General features: G+C 45.0%; 1 protein-coding gene across 1 annotated transcript in view; it reads right to left on the bottom strand.

Moving 5' to 3' along the window:
- NRK (Nik related kinase) overlaps positions 1-17,306 on the bottom strand; it is a 106,291-nt gene that overhangs the window by 37,913 nt on the left and 51,072 nt on the right. The window contains exons 8-15 of the mRNA XM_050902071.1: positions 17,165-17,219; positions 14,875-14,953; positions 14,001-14,176; positions 12,116-12,188; positions 11,511-11,706; positions 10,471-10,635; positions 9,543-9,704; positions 5,868-6,020 (exon numbers count right to left, since the gene is read on the bottom strand). Of these exons, the coding sequence (XP_050758028.1) occupies positions 5,868-6,020; positions 9,543-9,704; positions 10,471-10,635; positions 11,511-11,706; positions 12,116-12,188; positions 14,001-14,176; positions 14,875-14,953; positions 17,165-17,219 (1,059 nt within the window). The remainder of the gene's footprint in view (positions 1-5,867; positions 6,021-9,542; positions 9,705-10,470; positions 10,636-11,510; positions 11,707-12,115; positions 12,189-14,000; positions 14,177-14,874; positions 14,954-17,164; positions 17,220-17,306) is intronic.

The following is a 17,306-nucleotide window of genomic DNA, read 5'->3' on the forward strand; positions in this document are numbered from 1 at the left end:
GCTCTGGGATACTGGTTCAGTCCATGACCAATGCACAGCTAGTTCTTCTAATATTGTTAGCTTGCAGCCACCTTACTCCAGACAATAGAGGAGATCTAGCTAGGCAAATCCTACAGGAAAACCACAGAGTCAATTAAAAAATTGAGTTCATTTCAGATGTGAGCTAAATTCCTCCACTAGTCAGGCGGCAGGAGACGCTGGGCAGAGAAACAGACTCCGCGACTTTGTTCAAGAAGCCTCTGTGAAATTCTGCAGGTAGCTCAGAGCTCATCCCACACCAGCACAACCAGAGAGCCAGATCCGCTACCATGCTGCAGCAAACACAAAACAGGTACAGAACAGATGGAAATGGTACACTCTGATCTGGTAATATCTCACATTTCCCTTACCAGACAGATAGGATACAGGAGACTAGAGAAATCATGCTCCCTGCACCTCAGGGCTGTGTTAAGATTTCCAGTGAAATAATTTTGAGAGAGATTTTGGCAACCAGGACGTGCCACAATATCTCATAGAATACAATTGTTTAAAATAAGAAATCACTTTTGTCTGAGCAGAGCAGTGATGACAGATGGTCCCTCTCTGACAAACCTGGCTGGAAGTTCTTCAGCACAGACATCTGTGATGAATTCAGCTTACGTTTTAACTCCGCAGTTCACTTTTATTTTAAATCAACAAGGCACCCACGTATCGAACTTCATAAGTGTATTGCTGTGAGTCTTTTAATCTTCAGGTGACTAACTGGCCCATCACTCATATTGCCTTAATATTTCATACAGTTAATGCAGGCAGCATATTCAAACATGCCGCTATTAGCATCAACAGCTGCTGCCAACCAGCAAAAGGAAACACAACCCTTCAGAGGATTTATAAATTACCCATTGAAGTTCATCTGGTCTCCATGCTAACACAGCAGGTAAGAGTACAGATTGGCTTCTCCCTGTCCACACGTCTCTATCAGCTGGAGCACTGACTTGTGAGTGGGTAACAGGGCAGCTACCAGCAGGGAGTGAAATCACACGGTAACAACTGTATAGCACTTGCTGCTATTAGCCTTAAGTAACACCATCACTTTAAACAGCATATAATTTTTATAGTGTAGTTTCTGTCAAGGAATGTGAAGGAGGTTGGTAAATACTGCTTCATTCCTCACCACTCCCCTCAGCAGCTGGGAGATGTACTACCAAACAGGGAAGCACCGACAGGGTGCAAAGGAACGAAGTGACTTGCCCTAGGTGACGCAGCCAGCCTAGAACTTAGCTCCTTTCATCCTGGGACTGGCATTTTAACAGGGCAGGAATATCCTCTGTACGGCCACTGTGCTCCTGCAGAATCCCAAATGCCCTGCAATAAACGATGGACTCTCCCACTTCTATTGCAGGGCTGAAATATTCACCTCAAGGAAGCTGCCAGCCTCAACCCAAGGCTAAGATACAAATGTCCTTCTTGCAGACTGTGCAACAGCTCTCCAGTGATCTGATGCTACAAGCCAGGCCATCAACTCAGCCCGGTTACAATACTCGTGACTTGAAATGACAAACAGGCCCTGGAAAAAGGGTTGTGAGAAGATACACAAATATTTTCCCAGGTAAAAGCTATCAGGTGAAATGGGGCCCTTCCTCTCCCAACAGCTGTCTGTGGTGATTTTTCCATCATCACCAAACAGCAACCTGAACAGGAAAGGCACGGGGAGGCTTTGACTTAAAGATGCTAACAGCCAGCTATTATCTGCCTCCCACAGACTCGCTCCAGGGCATAAACAGAAGCAGAAGGATAGGGGAGAGCTGAGCCAGGGAGCCTGATCTGCGAGCACCCTGGCTCTTGGGGAAGGAGGAGCTATGGAGTGCTTTGCGAAGCACAGCCTGAGAAAAAGGCAGAACATGAGAATGATGCTATGAGGACGGCTGACTCAGGACATGCTGAGCTTGACATAGTCAGGATACAGAGCTGCTAACGAGGGCATGATTTTTATGGCACTTCCATATCTTGCTTTTTAAGGCACTATCCATATCCTGCTGGGGGACTTCAACCACCCCAGATAAAAATCTGCTAGAAAAGTAGCACAGCGAGCTGTAGGCAATCCAGGAGACTCCTGGAGTGCATCAAGGATAACTTCTTAAGCCAGGTAACAGACAGCCCTACCAGAGGGGATGCGATACTGGACCTGATGGTCACCAACGCAAGTGAGCTAATCAGTGACATCAGGATTGGAGGCAGCCTGGGCTGCAGTGATCGTGCACTGGTGGAGTTCACAGTCCTGAGGGATATGAGTCAGGCAAAGAGTAAAGTCAGGACCCTGAATTTTAGGAAAGCAAACTTCCAGCTGTTCAAGGAGTTAGGCAATAGGACCCCCTGGGAAATTGCCCTCAGGGACAAGGGAGCAGAACAGAGCTGGCAGATCTTTAAGGACACTTTCCATAGAGCGCAAGAGCTCTCGATCCCCAGGTGTAAGAAATCAGGAAAGGAAGTCAAGAGACTGGCATGGCTGAGTCAAGACCTGCTGGTCAAACTAAAGGGCAAGAAAGAAATGCACAAGCAGCAGAAGCAGGGACAGGTATCCTGGGAAGAGTATAGGGACGTTGCCCAGTTGTGTAGGGATGGAGTCAGGAAGGCCAAGGTGCAGCTGGAGCTAAACTTGGCAAGGGATGCAAAGAATAATAAGAAGGGCTTCTATAGGTATGTTAGCCAGAAAAGGAAGGTCAAAGAAAATGTGCCCGCCCTGATGAATGCAACTGGCAAACTGGTAACAACGGACAAGGAGAAGGCTGCGGTACTCAACAACTTTTTTGCCTCAGTCTTCACTGGCAACCTCTCTTCCCACACCTCTCAAGTGGATGGACCGCAAGACAGGGACTGGGGGAGCAAAGTCCCTCCCACTGAAAGAGAAGATCAGGTTCGAGACCACCTGAGGAACCTGAACATGCATAAGTCTACGGGACCTGATGAGATGCATCCCAGAGTCCTGAGGGAACTGGCTGATGTAGTTGCCAAGCCACTCTCCATGATATCTGAAAAGTCATGGTAGTCACGTGAAGCCCCTGGTGACTGGAAAAAGGGAAACACTGCTGCCATTTTTAAACAGGGTAGAAAGGAGGGCCCGGGGAACTACTGACCCGTCAGCCTCACCTCTGTGCCTGGGAAGGTCACGGAACAGATCCTCCTAAGAAGCTATGTTAAGGCACATGGAGGACAGGGAGATGATTCGAGACAGCCAGCATGGCTTTACCAAGGGCAAGTCCTGCCTGACCAACCTAGTGGCCTTCTATGATGGAGTGACTACATCAGTGGACAAGGGAAGAGCTACAGAAGTCATCTATCTGGAATTCTGTAAGGCCTTTGACACGGTCCCCCACAACACCCTTCTCTCTAAATTGGAGAGATAGGGATTCGATGGGTGGACTGTTGGGTGGATGAGGAATTGGCTGGATGGTCACATCCAGAGAGTAGTGGTGAACGGCTCAATGTCCAGATGGAGATCAGTGATGACTGGTGTCCCTCAGGGGTCCATACTGGGACCAGTACTGTTTAATATCTTCAACAATGATATAGACAGTGGGATCGAGTGCACCCCCAGCAGGTTTGCAGACGACATCAAGCTGAGTGGTGCGGCTCACACACCCGAGGGACAGGATGTCATCCAGAGGGACATGGATAAGCTTGAGAAGTGGGCCCATGTGAACCTCATAAAGTTCAACAAGGCCAAGTGCAACAGGTCGGGGCAACCCCCGGTATCAATACAGGCTGGAGGATGAAGGGATTAAAAGCAGCCCCCTACAGAGAAGGACTTGGCGGTACTGGTGAATGAAAAACTGGACATGACCTGGCAATGTGTGCTCACAGCCCAGGAAGCCAACCGTCTCCTGGGCTGCACCAAAAGAAGCATGGCCAGCAGGTTGAGGGAGGTGATTCTGCCCCTCTGCTCTGGTGAGACCCCACCTGGAGTACTGCGTCCAGCTCTGGAGTCCTCAGCACAGGAAAGACATGAGTGGGTCCAGAGGAGGGCCACAAAGATGATCAGAGGGCTGGAACACCTCTCCGATGAGGAAAGGCTGAGAGAGTTGGGGATGTTCAGCCTGGACAAGAGAAGGCTCTGGGGAGACCTTATTGCAGCCTTTCAATACTTAAAGGGAGCTTATAAGAAAGATGGGGACAGACTTTTTAGCAGGGCCTGTAGCGACAGGACAAGGGGTAATGGTTTTAAACTAAAAGAGGGTAGATTCAGACTAGATATAAGGAAGAAATTTTTTACGATGAGGGTGGTGAGGCACTGGAACGGGTTGCCCAGAGAGGTGGTAGATGCCCCATCCCTGGAAGTGTTCAAGGTCAGGTTGGACAGGGCTCTGAGCAACCTGATCGAGTTGAAGATGTCCCTGCTCATTGCAGGGGGGTTGGACTAGATGACCTTTAAAGGTCCATTCCAGCCCAAACCACTCCGTGATTCTACGATCTTCCATGCAGGATGTTCACCAGAAGCTCATGCCAAGCAAGATTTCAGTGCCCAGCAATGAGCTTAAGAAAAGCTTGGGATAATACAGCCTAACCTCGTAGTAATAACCCATAATCGCAAGTAGCCTCAAAGAAGTACACGGGCCCACCCTGCTGCTAGGGCTCAGCAGTGAGGCAGCTCTGAAAGCAGCTGAGCTGAAACTAATAACCCATCCTCCTCTGCAGTCTGATCTTCCCCCTTTGACTCCAAGATCCAACACAGAAGGAAAAGAGGCCACAAGATGCCACAGCAGCACACAAACAACGCCTAAGCCTGATCCAAATGCCACTCTGCTGTGGGTACCACTAGCTAAATCCCACAGAAGCAACTGGAGAGATGGATCAGAAGCTATACATCCATCCACCCAGGAGTCCAGCACAAACTGAGAGCTGCCAAGAATAAAACAAGTGCTATGATTGTATATCCTTGTTGAGGGGATGAATGAATGCACAAATGAAGTGCTGTGGGGAACGGTAAAGGCAGTAAGATTATTCCTGCCACTGCATGTTTTCAAAGCAAGTGGAGATTACCAGCTTATATGAGCTGTGCTCACACTTACAGTAGTTTATTCCATTTCTACTTGCTGTCTTGTTTTTCTTTTGCTCACACATGCTTACAGTCCCTTCACAAGAGACTGGAGAAAAAAGTAACTGCAGTCTAAGCTACTTATTTCATACGCTGTGAAAGAGTAGGATGTTGAAAGGAAGACAAGGTTTTGGGCACACTGAGAGAACCCTGAATCACTTCTCCCAGAACTGGTAGAAATAGCAGGAGCTAAAATGTTTTGAGAGAAGGATTCCAATGCAGAACTTTATCAGAGTGCTTTCACTGTATAGGTACTGTTTAGGTACCACTTCTACCTCTAATACTGAAATTTTTCATGTCACAGACCTTCTGGGCTCTATCGACAGGCAAAATCTGACTCTACATTGGTCCTTACTGCATCTCCATATACTTCTAGATTATTTCATGAGATCACTAACAATCTTGCTTGTTTATATGGCCTTCAGGGATAAAAATTCTGGCTTTGGACTTGTTTTGTAAAATGCCACATATATTTACGGCGCCATATAAATAATACATCATCCAGGGACTGCAACAGCGCAGTCATTCAGGCTTTCTGTGAAACATCTAAGAGTAATATCATGGAATCAGCAGTCAGGCATCAAGTATATAAAAATAACCGTTACCTAACCCTGATCTGCAGTGGCTAAATATAATTCCACATAGAACTTAGCAGCACGTGGTGGCACTAAAAACCTCTGAGCCAGTTTGCACAGGTCTCAGTCATTTTGTGCCAGGAGTGAAGGGAATTGGGTTTTCGATGCTGCTTAGGAACCACCCGTGCTTTCTCCTCCCGGTCTGGGCAGCAGTACCGTACCTGTACTAACATGGCTCTCTGTGGCGCAGGGGTGCAAGGGCTGGAACTGCTGCCAGATCCCATCCTGGCGTGTGGCGTGGCTTCGTGCCCCAGCACCGCTGGCCACTGGAGGGAAGGCTGGATGCTGTCACTTTTCTTTTTTCGGTCCTCGGCCTGAGAAGGAGAAAAGCAGCAGCATGTTGCACATTGAGCCTCAGGCTTTGCAGCCTGGGTGTTCTCCAACAGCAGCACAGTGCGCATCAACTCTGATGGACCTCCCCATCAGGGAGAGGTCAGCCCTGGCATAATATGAACCATTATTGCCTCTCCATTTGCAACCCTTCCTTTTCCATCAAGTTTCCAAACTGCAGCAAGGAAAAGGGCCTGAGTTGCCATCTGCTGTATTCTAGGCCATCCCATTTGCTGCAGGCTGGGATTTTAGCTGGGAGGAATCATCTGTCTGTATTTACTTATCTTTGACAACATGCAGCCTGTTTTGTTGTGCATTTATTACTCCCTTCTACAATGTTGACATTACTGCATGTTGCTTTCTACTTTAATATACTTTTAACTCTGTCTTTTGGTATGTTACTTGCACTATGGAAAAGACTGAGGAACACGATCTAGAAGAAATAAAGGTCCTTTTATTTCTTGAGGGCATTGCTCATTACAAAAATCTTTATCCTACGGTTTTGACCCCACTACTCTTTCCAGTTTCATTCAACATGACTAATTCCCATTCTCTAGTGTAAATCTTCAGCATGTCCTTCAGTTCAGCAGCCTAGAAGCAGCTCTACACAGTAAACTAGACATCAATGCCATAAAAACACCCAGCTATCTGTGCCTGGGTGGGCATTCTTAATGGTATCTCTCACTATATCTGGATGTTTGTACCTACGTCAGGAAGGTAAGCATATTCTTAACACAGCCTAGGAAACTGCTAAGGAGATGGAAAATGATTCCATGTAGTCTCACAGATCTCGATCGGGGGAAAAAAGAACACCCCAAAAAAAAAACCACAAAAAAAAAACTTCTTAAAACAAGCAACCACAGCCAAATACCATGAAATTCTAGCTCCAGTGAACTCGATCATTATACTGCTCTTGAGGCCAGATTTTCATTACTTGCAACTCCTAATAATGAAAGGCAAATTTTACCATAAGCAAGAAAGAAAATGTAAAAGCTAGCTATGATAATGTACCTACCACCTCTCTGCACAAAGGGTGCTTACATGCGATATATTATGACCCAGATGCAAACTCATGCAGCCGACACTTTGGGCTCCCAGAACTGACGCCAGCCCCTATCCAGGCACTGAACTAGTGCAGCGTCAAAAGCCCGAGCGAGGAGTCCTTGCCTCTCAGCTCATTAGCTCCGGTGCGGGTGGGACCAGATGCAGCACAGAGTGAACTCCCATCTGCATACAGCAGGGGAAACCCACCCTGATCTGCCTGCGACAGGGTGAGTGCAATGGCAAAGACAGGGAACTTCCAAGAAAGGGTTCTGTGGCCCCAAACATTAAACTTGAGGCTTTGGAGGGCTTTAGGGGGTTTTGATTGTTTGTTTTTAATGCCTCAATGCAACAATAATTCTGGGGAGTTTTTGTATATCAATAATTGGTCCTGCAAATGCCACTGAGCCCTAAAAAGTATGCAAACTCACTCGCTCTTGAGTAGGCTATCTCTATCCCCATGTAGATCTCTCCCAACAGAGAAACTAGCATCTCTTTGGCTAATAAACTGGGAAAGATCAGTATCAACAAAAACAAAGTCACTGAGTTATCACTGTTAAAAACAGTCAAAACTTTAAAGCATTTTTAAATTGCTGTGAACAATTACGACTGCTGACATAATTACAAAGTCTCAAACTTCAACCAAAAAATGCAGCCCTGTACCACTAATTATGATTTTAGTGGAAGGATCTGTGACTTCCAAGAAATTCCGAGATTAAATAAGTAATATTGTAAAATAATTTGTCCTTAAAACTAGAGTATATTATGGTAGCCATAACGACAATAACCTCATGCTGTGAACCTAAAAGGCAGGCAGCACTTTATCTGCAACTAGTGATATTTTATTTCACCACTAAATTAAAAGTTAACAGTGACTGCACACTAAATTCCATAATACATTTCATTCTGCCACAAAGGGGTCATTTACAAAACACATGCCAAAACCAGAGATGAGTATTTAAGCTGACATTTTGCAGTTCTTTTGACTTCTAACTACAAGGAAGTAGAAAGGGAAGTTAATTTAACTCAACCGAGTTGCATTTTCTCCCCACCCACCAAAAGCCTAGCAAAGGCAAAGCACTTCTATTCACTTTGATGTTGTGTATTTAGCAAAAGCAGCTTACTTCTCTGTCCACACCCAATTTACCCTCCAGCTGGAATAAGACCCAGCCCTCCACCATCAAAGAAATACTGATTTCAAGAAGAGTTCATTCAAATTTCAGTAACGATTTGTTTAATCAGTCAGTGCAATAAAGCCTTTGGAGCCAAGGCATTTGGTTTTTTGACAGTTAAGATGTACTTCAAACAATTATTCTCTTGTTTTCACAAACTGCTACTCTAACAAGGAGCTTAATATCTTTTGTTTTCCTGATTTCATATTGCTGCTTAGCTGTTTGCAGACTCTATTCAGTTATTAAAATTCATCGTTTTAACAATCCTAGCAGTTTCATTTAACTGTTTATCAATATAGAAAATTTCAGCTAAGGGAACCAGTTGCAGCACGTGCGCACACACACGAAGAGGTGACAAAGGCGGCACTTGCATAAAGACTGCAGCAAGATGTTAAGAAGCAGCGCTCCGCATTCCTCCTACATACATGTGCATGAGCTCTCCTCATGCCTTTGCTTGGGTATTTTGGGAAGATGCTTTGCCATGAATGCAGAGACCATCACATCCACTATTCTTCTTAGACACAGCCACCCGAGGAGGCACCTGTGAGCTGCTGAGATTTTTGACATCGACCCAGACTTTAGTAACACAACCAATTGCACCAGCTGTAGAACCGGGCTCACAAGTTGGGATTATATCAAAAAGAAAAATAAGTGTGCTAGGAATGATGAGATAACATATGTGAAATGGACCCGTAGCTTTTCACAATATGATAACAGTAAGCAGAACGAGTCAGTGGGCCGAAATACTTTCAGAGTTAGCAAAAGAGTGAAATGGATTACAACTCTTAATCAAGGACTGTATGTGGCTACCCCTGATTCATCAAATCTTGTCTACCTAAAATCCTGGGAGACAAAGAACAAGAAAAGGCAACACAGCCTGACATTGGGGCACAGAGATCTGTGCTTGGGAGGCATGACGCCATTCTGCGTCTGGGTCAATTTTGTGAACCCTAACATCAGGCAAAGACATCTGTTAAGCCTCAGATGATATTACCTTAGTTCATCCCTCTTTGGAAGACAAGGGAATGACACCTGGTTGACCAGAAGGACCTTGTTTCCCCATTCACCGGTCAAACCCTTCTCTGAACTCGAGTAGAAGTGACAGAGCGACCTTTCCTTTCCCTTATCCTCTACATTAATGGAAACCAAAGGCTTTACTGTAGCATAAGTGTGTGGTAAGACACAGGTCAAGCTCCAGATTTAGGTTTAAAGATCAGTCGGTTCTCTGCTTCAGCATTACCACAGCATCATAAACTTCAAAGCACCAAAATGCTACAATGGCCAAGACAGTACCTCTTTGCTTGCGCTGCTTGATGGAGGATGCACTGCTGAATTTGAACTCTTGGAAGGCTCCTTCTTCTTCTGCTTGTGGTCATGCTGGAGAGACAGCAGCTGTGTCTGATCTTTGGGGAGCGTTCGATGCACCTTCCTGTTGTGCTGCACATCTTCCACCTTCTGAAAGCAAAGAGTGATGAACCTCAGAGAGAACAATGTCTTGGAGGAAAACCAAGTTGACCGCTGGAAATACTGGCTTATCAAAGAACAAAGCGAGCACAATTCCAGCAGGGCTGACAGAAGAGCCACAACCTCGAGCAACAGGAAGCGTAAAGTGACCCCAAACCCTCTGTGTTTGGCTTTTGAGACAGCATGTCAGAAAATCGTATTTTTTTCTTTTTACTTCTCCTAAAACCAGAGGGCTTTAATCAAACACTCCATGCTTCTGTTTGATTACAAATGAGTTTGCTGCTGAAACATTAGAAAAACATTGTGGCCAAGTTGCCAGACTTGACAACGAGACTTCAGCATTAAAATTAACCTCTGCTCCATTTTTATTTGTGAAAAAGAAACGGTCCTGGTTACAACCCCAACAGAAACTGGAGACTGGAGATTTAAGCTTAGGTTGAGCTGATGCTGGAAGCTTTCAGGGTAAAGATATTTTAAATCAGATTGAAGTGACTGAAGACCATTTCAGCACAGAGAAACGGCAGGGACAGAAGTGGGAGAGGCAGTGTCATTCCTGTAGATAGGGAGGATGACTCAGTAACACGTAAGTTAACCCAAAAGAAGGCTGAATCTGAGAACAAGAGGCAGTAAACGCATCAAAAAAGTCCCTCTCTGGTCTGTGACTCAGAGGATGGGAACACCCTCAGGGAACTGAGAAAGACATCAGCTACAGGAACAGGGAGCTCCGAATTGCTGTCAGTAAACGCTCTTTTCATACCTGCTTCTTTTCTGATTTCCTCTGTCCATCTACTATGAACAGTTCATCTTCCACAGCCCTTTTGTCTTCTTTACACCTCTCCTCTTTCCTCTGAACGGCCTTAGCCTCTGGCCACCTCTGCTCACACTCCTGCTGCCTTCGTAGCTCTTGCTCTCGCCTCTGATGCTGGAAGAGAGCCAGGGAATAACACCGCTTATTTTACTTGCCTTTTTGTACCCACCAATTACTTATGCCAGTGTTCATTAATCACAAGGCCCATTTCCTGCTACGCAGTCACTAATGGGGGATACCCGATACACCGCGCAGCAGAAGCAGCCAGCCACAAGCTGCCACCACGACTGCCAAACTTGAAGCGAAACCTTTGCCCTTTTGGCAGCCGAGGGCAGATTTGCCATTCATTTAAGCAGGCATGCGAGATCTCTGTGATGGCTGGCAGCTCACCTAATGACAAATGTCTTCCAGTCATTTTGAGAAAGAAGGGTTTTTCCAGAGTCCCCCTGTTTTGCTGAAGCAGCACTATGCTTCACAAATGCCAGCTCCGGAGTGTTTGCACAATGCTTGAATTTCGTCAGATACTCATGAGAAGAGACACATTGGTGATTTAGCAATGCCTCCAACACCATAGTGTGTCAGACAGCTGAAAAGGCAGCAGCTATCTTGTAACATCTTAAACGGAAGCAGGGCCAGGACTGTGGATCAGACAGACAGACTCCAAACTGGGCAACGCACATGAGAAAGAAATCGGGATCTCTCATCCCGTCTGCCTGGGCTTCCACCACCAAACAAACTCAAGCAAAATGCCCTTCCTCTTCCACTCCCAAAGCTCAGGGCAGGTTGTCAGCAGAAAAAGGACAAAGCCCATTTAAAATCATTTAAAATCATGGTGTAGAAGCGTGACACAGTTCTCCCAAGGCTAAAGACTGCAATCCAGGTTGTGTTGACAATTTAACACAGCCTTCTTGCCTTTCAAAGCCTACTCTCTACAGGCACATTTTTTATTTGTGATGAGACATGGAACAACAATACAAGCCAGTGCCTACATCCTCCAGCCTCCTCCTCTGCTCCTTCTGCTGCTCGATCCGTTTCTGCCGCTCTGTCAGCAGCTGCTTCTTGTATTTCTCCTGGTCCTTCAGCTGCTGCTGCTGGCGATGAGGGTCAGAACGGTTTTTGTTCTCCTGCTGCAGCCTCAGAAATTCACGGCGGAGAGTTGACTCCCCCGGGAGATTAACTATGGAGCTGAAACAAAGGGGAGGTTTACATGACTAAACATAACATTAAAGAGAGAATACAAGGTGCATTGGGAATTGCTCGTTGTCCTGTGTTAGCAAATTAAGATGTTCTGATAAATCTCCAGCATGTTGACTATGCATCCCCACTTACTGTGCTACAAAACAGCCTGAAGCTGATTATTGGGTCCTTCATTTGAGTTTCCTCCCTATTGCAGGGGAACTAAGAAGCGGCTTATTATAGACATCTTACACTCAGCAGTTGTATTTGATAGCTACAAAACAGTTAAAGCTACCAGAGGGGATACAGGTGATAAGGGATTCAGAGCAAGTTAAGAAAGCCGTTCTGGCTGAGGAGGGCTGCCTCCAATGAGAACAGCTTGGGCAGTCAAATTTTCTATTCCAGTAATAAAATTAACCTTGGTTCTCCTTCATCTTCATTCAGCTCATCATCTTCCTCCTCACTTCCACTGTAATCATAGTCCGTTTCTTCTAAAAAAGAGAACAATAAACAAACCGCAGTGGAGGATGCTGTTATTTAAGATATGATCTTGAACTTTGTTTCTGAGCACTCAACCTGAACTACGTGTAGCTCAGCAGGAATTTAAAAGCCACAGGTTGCACTGGGAGGCTGAGGGGAGGTAAGATATCCACGTACATAATTCAAAATCTAGTTCAGAAAATGTTTCAGGGCAGCCCCTTTACACACTCCCACCTTTTCCCTTGACTAACTGTATTGGTTTTGCAAAACTAACCTATTTCCACGATCTGAAATAAATTAGGCTAAACCCACAGAGAAATCCAACTCCCATCACAACACCAGCAGAGGGGTTCTTCAGACAGAAATTAGATAGGACATAAAAGACTTGTACTGTCCTTCTCTGCTATTGTGTACCTGTTGTATGGCTAAGCTGAGGCCTTCAGTAAATCCAGGTTTCCTTTTGTATTAAAGTGAATAATTTAAAAAAGAAACAGGGATAATAATTAATAATAATAACAGGGATAATAAATTAATGCTAGTTTTAGCACAGCGGTTCAGAAGAAGCTGAGTCACACTCTTAAAGCTCTCCAAGACTAACATGAAGGCAGCTTTTAAGGGATAAATTCAAAGTGGTCCTACTCTGCATTGCTGGCTATATGGCATGCTAAAGTGGGACTTAATTTTTTCTGAAGTCACTATTTTGAACTGTATAGTCTGGCAACTTCACACTGTTCTCCCTTTCAGGGGAGCTTTGATTAAAAATAGCACTTTTCAGGTCAAAATATAACTATCTATCAAGAAGTGATTGTTATCATTGCATTCCCACCCTGCCAAGGGCATTTGTGAGAAACCCTAACTTGCTATATTTCCATTCAAATGTGCTTTGAGATTCATAGCTGAAAGATGGTGGAATTTACAACTACTACTGGAGTCAGTAAACCTACATTGCAACAGCAATTTCATTTTAGGCACAAATATTCCTGTTGTCAAATCAATACTTGGAGTTTATAAGTCACTTTCCAACTGTATAGTGCTTTCTCAGTTTGTACTCATAGTCACTGATCTTCACAGTGCCCCTGCCAGTATAAAATATACAGAAGAGGAAGAGGGGAGAGAGGGCAGGGAAAATCAGTGGCCAACAGGCTACAGCTCTTTCCACTTTGCACAGCCCTTAGCCTGCTGTGCACAGGCATTTACACAAGTATCATCCCCACTCCAGCACTGCTTCTTCCAGGTTTTGCTCTGAAGAATAAGGCTAGCGTTTGGAACAAAACCAGATTCTCTCTTTTTCTTCAGCCACCCTGTGAAGTGGATGATTCATTATACCCATTTGTGTTTTGCTGGAGCTTGGAGGCCTTCTCAAGGTCTCTTTTGTGCACTCCACTGCAAAATGCTTAAAGAGCACTTCTGCCCCCAAAGAACTCACAAGCTAAAAATTATATGGAGATGCAACAGGTAAAGTAAATGGATCAGGGACAGACAGATGAACTAAGACACTAGGAAATGCTCACTGAGTACTACTTAGATACTCAAGAAAGTAGAGACCTAGACTTTACTTGGACTCCTCACTCACATTAGCATTAGGTTTGCTCTCAGTGAATCAGGTTCAGTCAGGCTCCAAAGACTTTAGCACTTAAACACCACTAAGGACCTGGGCTTTGGCAAAGAGATCTTCAAAATGGCCCCACCGCTATCAAGGACACCACTTTCTCACAGTTTTCCCGGTTCTAGTATTTCAGTTGCATCTGCCTTGTACTTTGCTGCCGAAATTGGAAGAGGACCTACTCTCTGCAGTGCCTTTTATTTTGTTGTTGCCACGTTACCCTTTTCTCCTTTTTTCTTCCTGGTCCTGTCCAAGTGGTCTTTCAGCATGATGCGCACTTGCCGTTCATGCTGCATGTCTCGGATGAAAGAATGCTTAAGCAAGGTTTCAGTGGACGGACGATGCAAGTAATTTTTTACAAGGCAGCTTTCAACAAAGTTTAGGAATTTCTTTGACCTGAAAAAGATAGAGAAGTGGAGAAAAACAATAACCTTTTTCAACCTGTGCACCAAGCACTACCCTTAAGTGATGGAAAGACTAACTGCAAGGTTGCCTTTTGCACTGGAACTGCATGAGACAATTTGAGTTTTGCCACCAGTGTGCCTCCTGAGACCAGCACAGTGCTGAGGGTGAATGATGGGGAGCTCCACCCCGACCGCCCTCTCAGTGGAGTTACCCTGAATTTACATCCGCATCAACAAAACCACAATCTGGCCAATACAACTCTTTCAAAAATGCCCTTATCCTTTTGATATGGTGAAGATTTTCCTTATACATTTCATTTAAAAGACAAACTAATTCTCTGTAGGCCACAGTGACTGCCATTAGCCCCGCAATGTCCATGCAGTCTTCTGACAAAGCGCTGACCCCAAGCAGCCCATCTAAGCCTTGCCTATACTGCAGTTTCAGCCACCCATGCCAAACGTCAGCAACTGCAATGACTGCCACAGTTTAGGCAGAGTTCAAAAGAAAGGTGTTGCTTCCCAAAGGTAACCTACATCTGCACCTGTGGCTTAACCCAGCTCTAGAAACAGCTTAGGAAAGACCTCATAGATCACCGTAGGATTTAACAAGATCATTGCCTCCGGACAAGAGAGCTCAAAATCCTCCTAAGCCCAATGCAGCAAAAATACAGTTTTTACACATCTCTTTACCATTTTCTGGATTTCAACTTTGGGGGTGGGTTCCGTGGGATGAGGAAGAGCGCTCTCATGGGGTGCATGTCACACAGGGCTGCAAAGGAAACCACAAGCTATTGAAGGGTACATGACCCCCCTTGTGTCCCTCCCACAGCCTGACCACGCTGACCCAGCCGGGCCAGGAGCCTGGTTCTCCTGACAGAAAGGAGCAGTCCTCCACAAACACTCCCACTTCCAACAGCACAGCATCCGCCGCAGAACTGCACCGTTAGTCAACAAAATTCACGACAACAAAATACAACCAAGAAATAAAGTCTCTGAGTACACAGAAATCTTTCACGACAATATGCTGTTATTGCCAGTTAAAAGAGATTTGAAAGAAAGGCTGCATAGCAGGAACAACTTTCTTCATATTTTTTATACATAAGGCTTCAGAAGGACATAAAAAAAGCTCACCTTTCTAATACACCAAAGGGTGTCTTCACATAAATAGAAGTTAAAGTTGGGATTGAAATACTTACCTAGTTTATTATGTCTGGCTTATGGTTCAGATAAATGATAAGCTAAATTTTAACTGAACTCTTAGCTACATCGTTCATGGCATAAGAGAAAATGCAGCATGAAGAAAACCTGATGTGAAGCAGAGAGCTCATAAACTGCGTCACTGGCACAGAGCGTAATGACTAAGCACACATTTCACCTATTCTGTGTTTCAGGAGCGTGAGCAGCATTATCAGACAATCTGCAACAGATTCTACGCATGCATTCAGACGCTGGTTTCTCTCCAGCCCAATGTACTTCTCTTTAGTGTTACCGTTGCGGAAAGTTGAAGCTACAAAGAACTCTGCAGAAAGTAAATACTGTCACATCTCATCTATCCCAAGCATTTTGTATGGAATTATGAGCGTGCTCCATCTGTCACAGAGAAATATCGAGGGTCAGTCATCTTCCTTCACAAAACAGAGATACTGAATGACAACTGATAGGAACTATATGGAGGCTGATTTCTTATGCTATACCGGTGTTCAGCAGTGATTCTCATAACAGGAATGGACTTATAGCATTACAGAACTAGTAGAAGTGAGAAGACTGTGGTCTGATAAAGCCTTCACTCCCTTCTATTAACTTCTCTGCCTGCATCCACCTGCCATCGCTTCTCACATCTGGATTCTGGTTTTGACTTTTTCCTTTGTATTTTCAATAGCACATGATACAGTGGGGATGAGAGGCAGAAGTCTGGTTTCTAGCTATAGGTCCCAGACACTGTTGTACTACAGTAAACACAACACAATGCAACAGAATATAATCCATAGCATTTCCCTGCCAAAACTAGTGAAAGCATCAAATACAAGTGGCATGAGGAATTCGCATGCAAAGCTACGAAGTCTCTCTCAAAGAAAACTCGCCACGGACTCATGTCTCAGGACTAAGCTTCAGCTAGGCTGCAGCAGTGTCTGAAAGTCCTCCTGAACTCCAGCTGGCTCCTGAGCGCTGCTAAAAACCAAGTCTGACAGGAGAAGAGCCAAGTGCGTTTTTTAAAAACACAGCCTACGTGCTCTCAAGCTCAGGCCAGAGTATAATTTATTTCATCTCCTGTGCTCTCAGCAGTGACCGGATACCCCATCACATCTGCTTCACGGGCGCTGGGGCAAAGCAACCGGTCCTCCGCGGAAACAAAACTGCACGAGGTCTTTGCATCCAGGCTGCAGCCGCCGATCTCTGCCCGACGGCTGCAAGAGGCTAACCGGAGGAGCGAGGGGGACAGCTGGCAGGCGAGGGCAGGCTGTAAAACTACGGCAATCTGCTGTCAGGTTGAGAATGTGGTCATGGACTGAAGCCATTACGTGAGCAAATACAGTATTCATCCCAAAACCTGTGAGAATCAAGTCAGTCCAAGAGTAAAAATATAACCTTTAGGCCTAGCTTCTCCCACTGCCATGTTTTTTTTTTTAAGTGGCCTCAATCCAAAGCCACTCTTGTCAATTTTTTCTGTGAACGTGTCAATCACTTCTGCTTAGCTGTACCCACAGGTAGTGATTCAACAAAGTGATGCTAACAAGAGCTCTAAGAAAAAATTTTTTGTTTCCCTAGGAAATGAAGGCAAGGAATCAAAACATAGACTTAAAGGCTCTAGAAGGAAAAGGAAAGCAGAAGAGCCCAAATGAGAAAAAGTCATAGATTATTTTTAAAGATACAGCCAGAACCAGAATTTTGTACATCTGTGCCTTAGCCAAGCATGAGTTATATTAACACAGAACATGTTCACAAAGCATAGACACCCCCATCTTTATACCAAATCACTTACGAGGAGCTCCTTCGGCCATTTCAATAGCGGTGATTCCCAGAGACCATAGGTCACTCTGCAGGAAAAGAAACATTGCACATTGCAACTTGCAGCATTCAAGCTTTTTTTTAGTTTGTTTTCTTTTGGGTTTTTGGTTTTGGTT

This window comes from Gymnogyps californianus, chromosome 9 (assembly GCF_018139145.2).
Source record: "Gymnogyps californianus isolate 813 chromosome 9, ASM1813914v2, whole genome shotgun sequence".
NCBI classification, from domain to species: domain Eukaryota; kingdom Metazoa; phylum Chordata; class Aves; order Accipitriformes; family Cathartidae; genus Gymnogyps; species Gymnogyps californianus.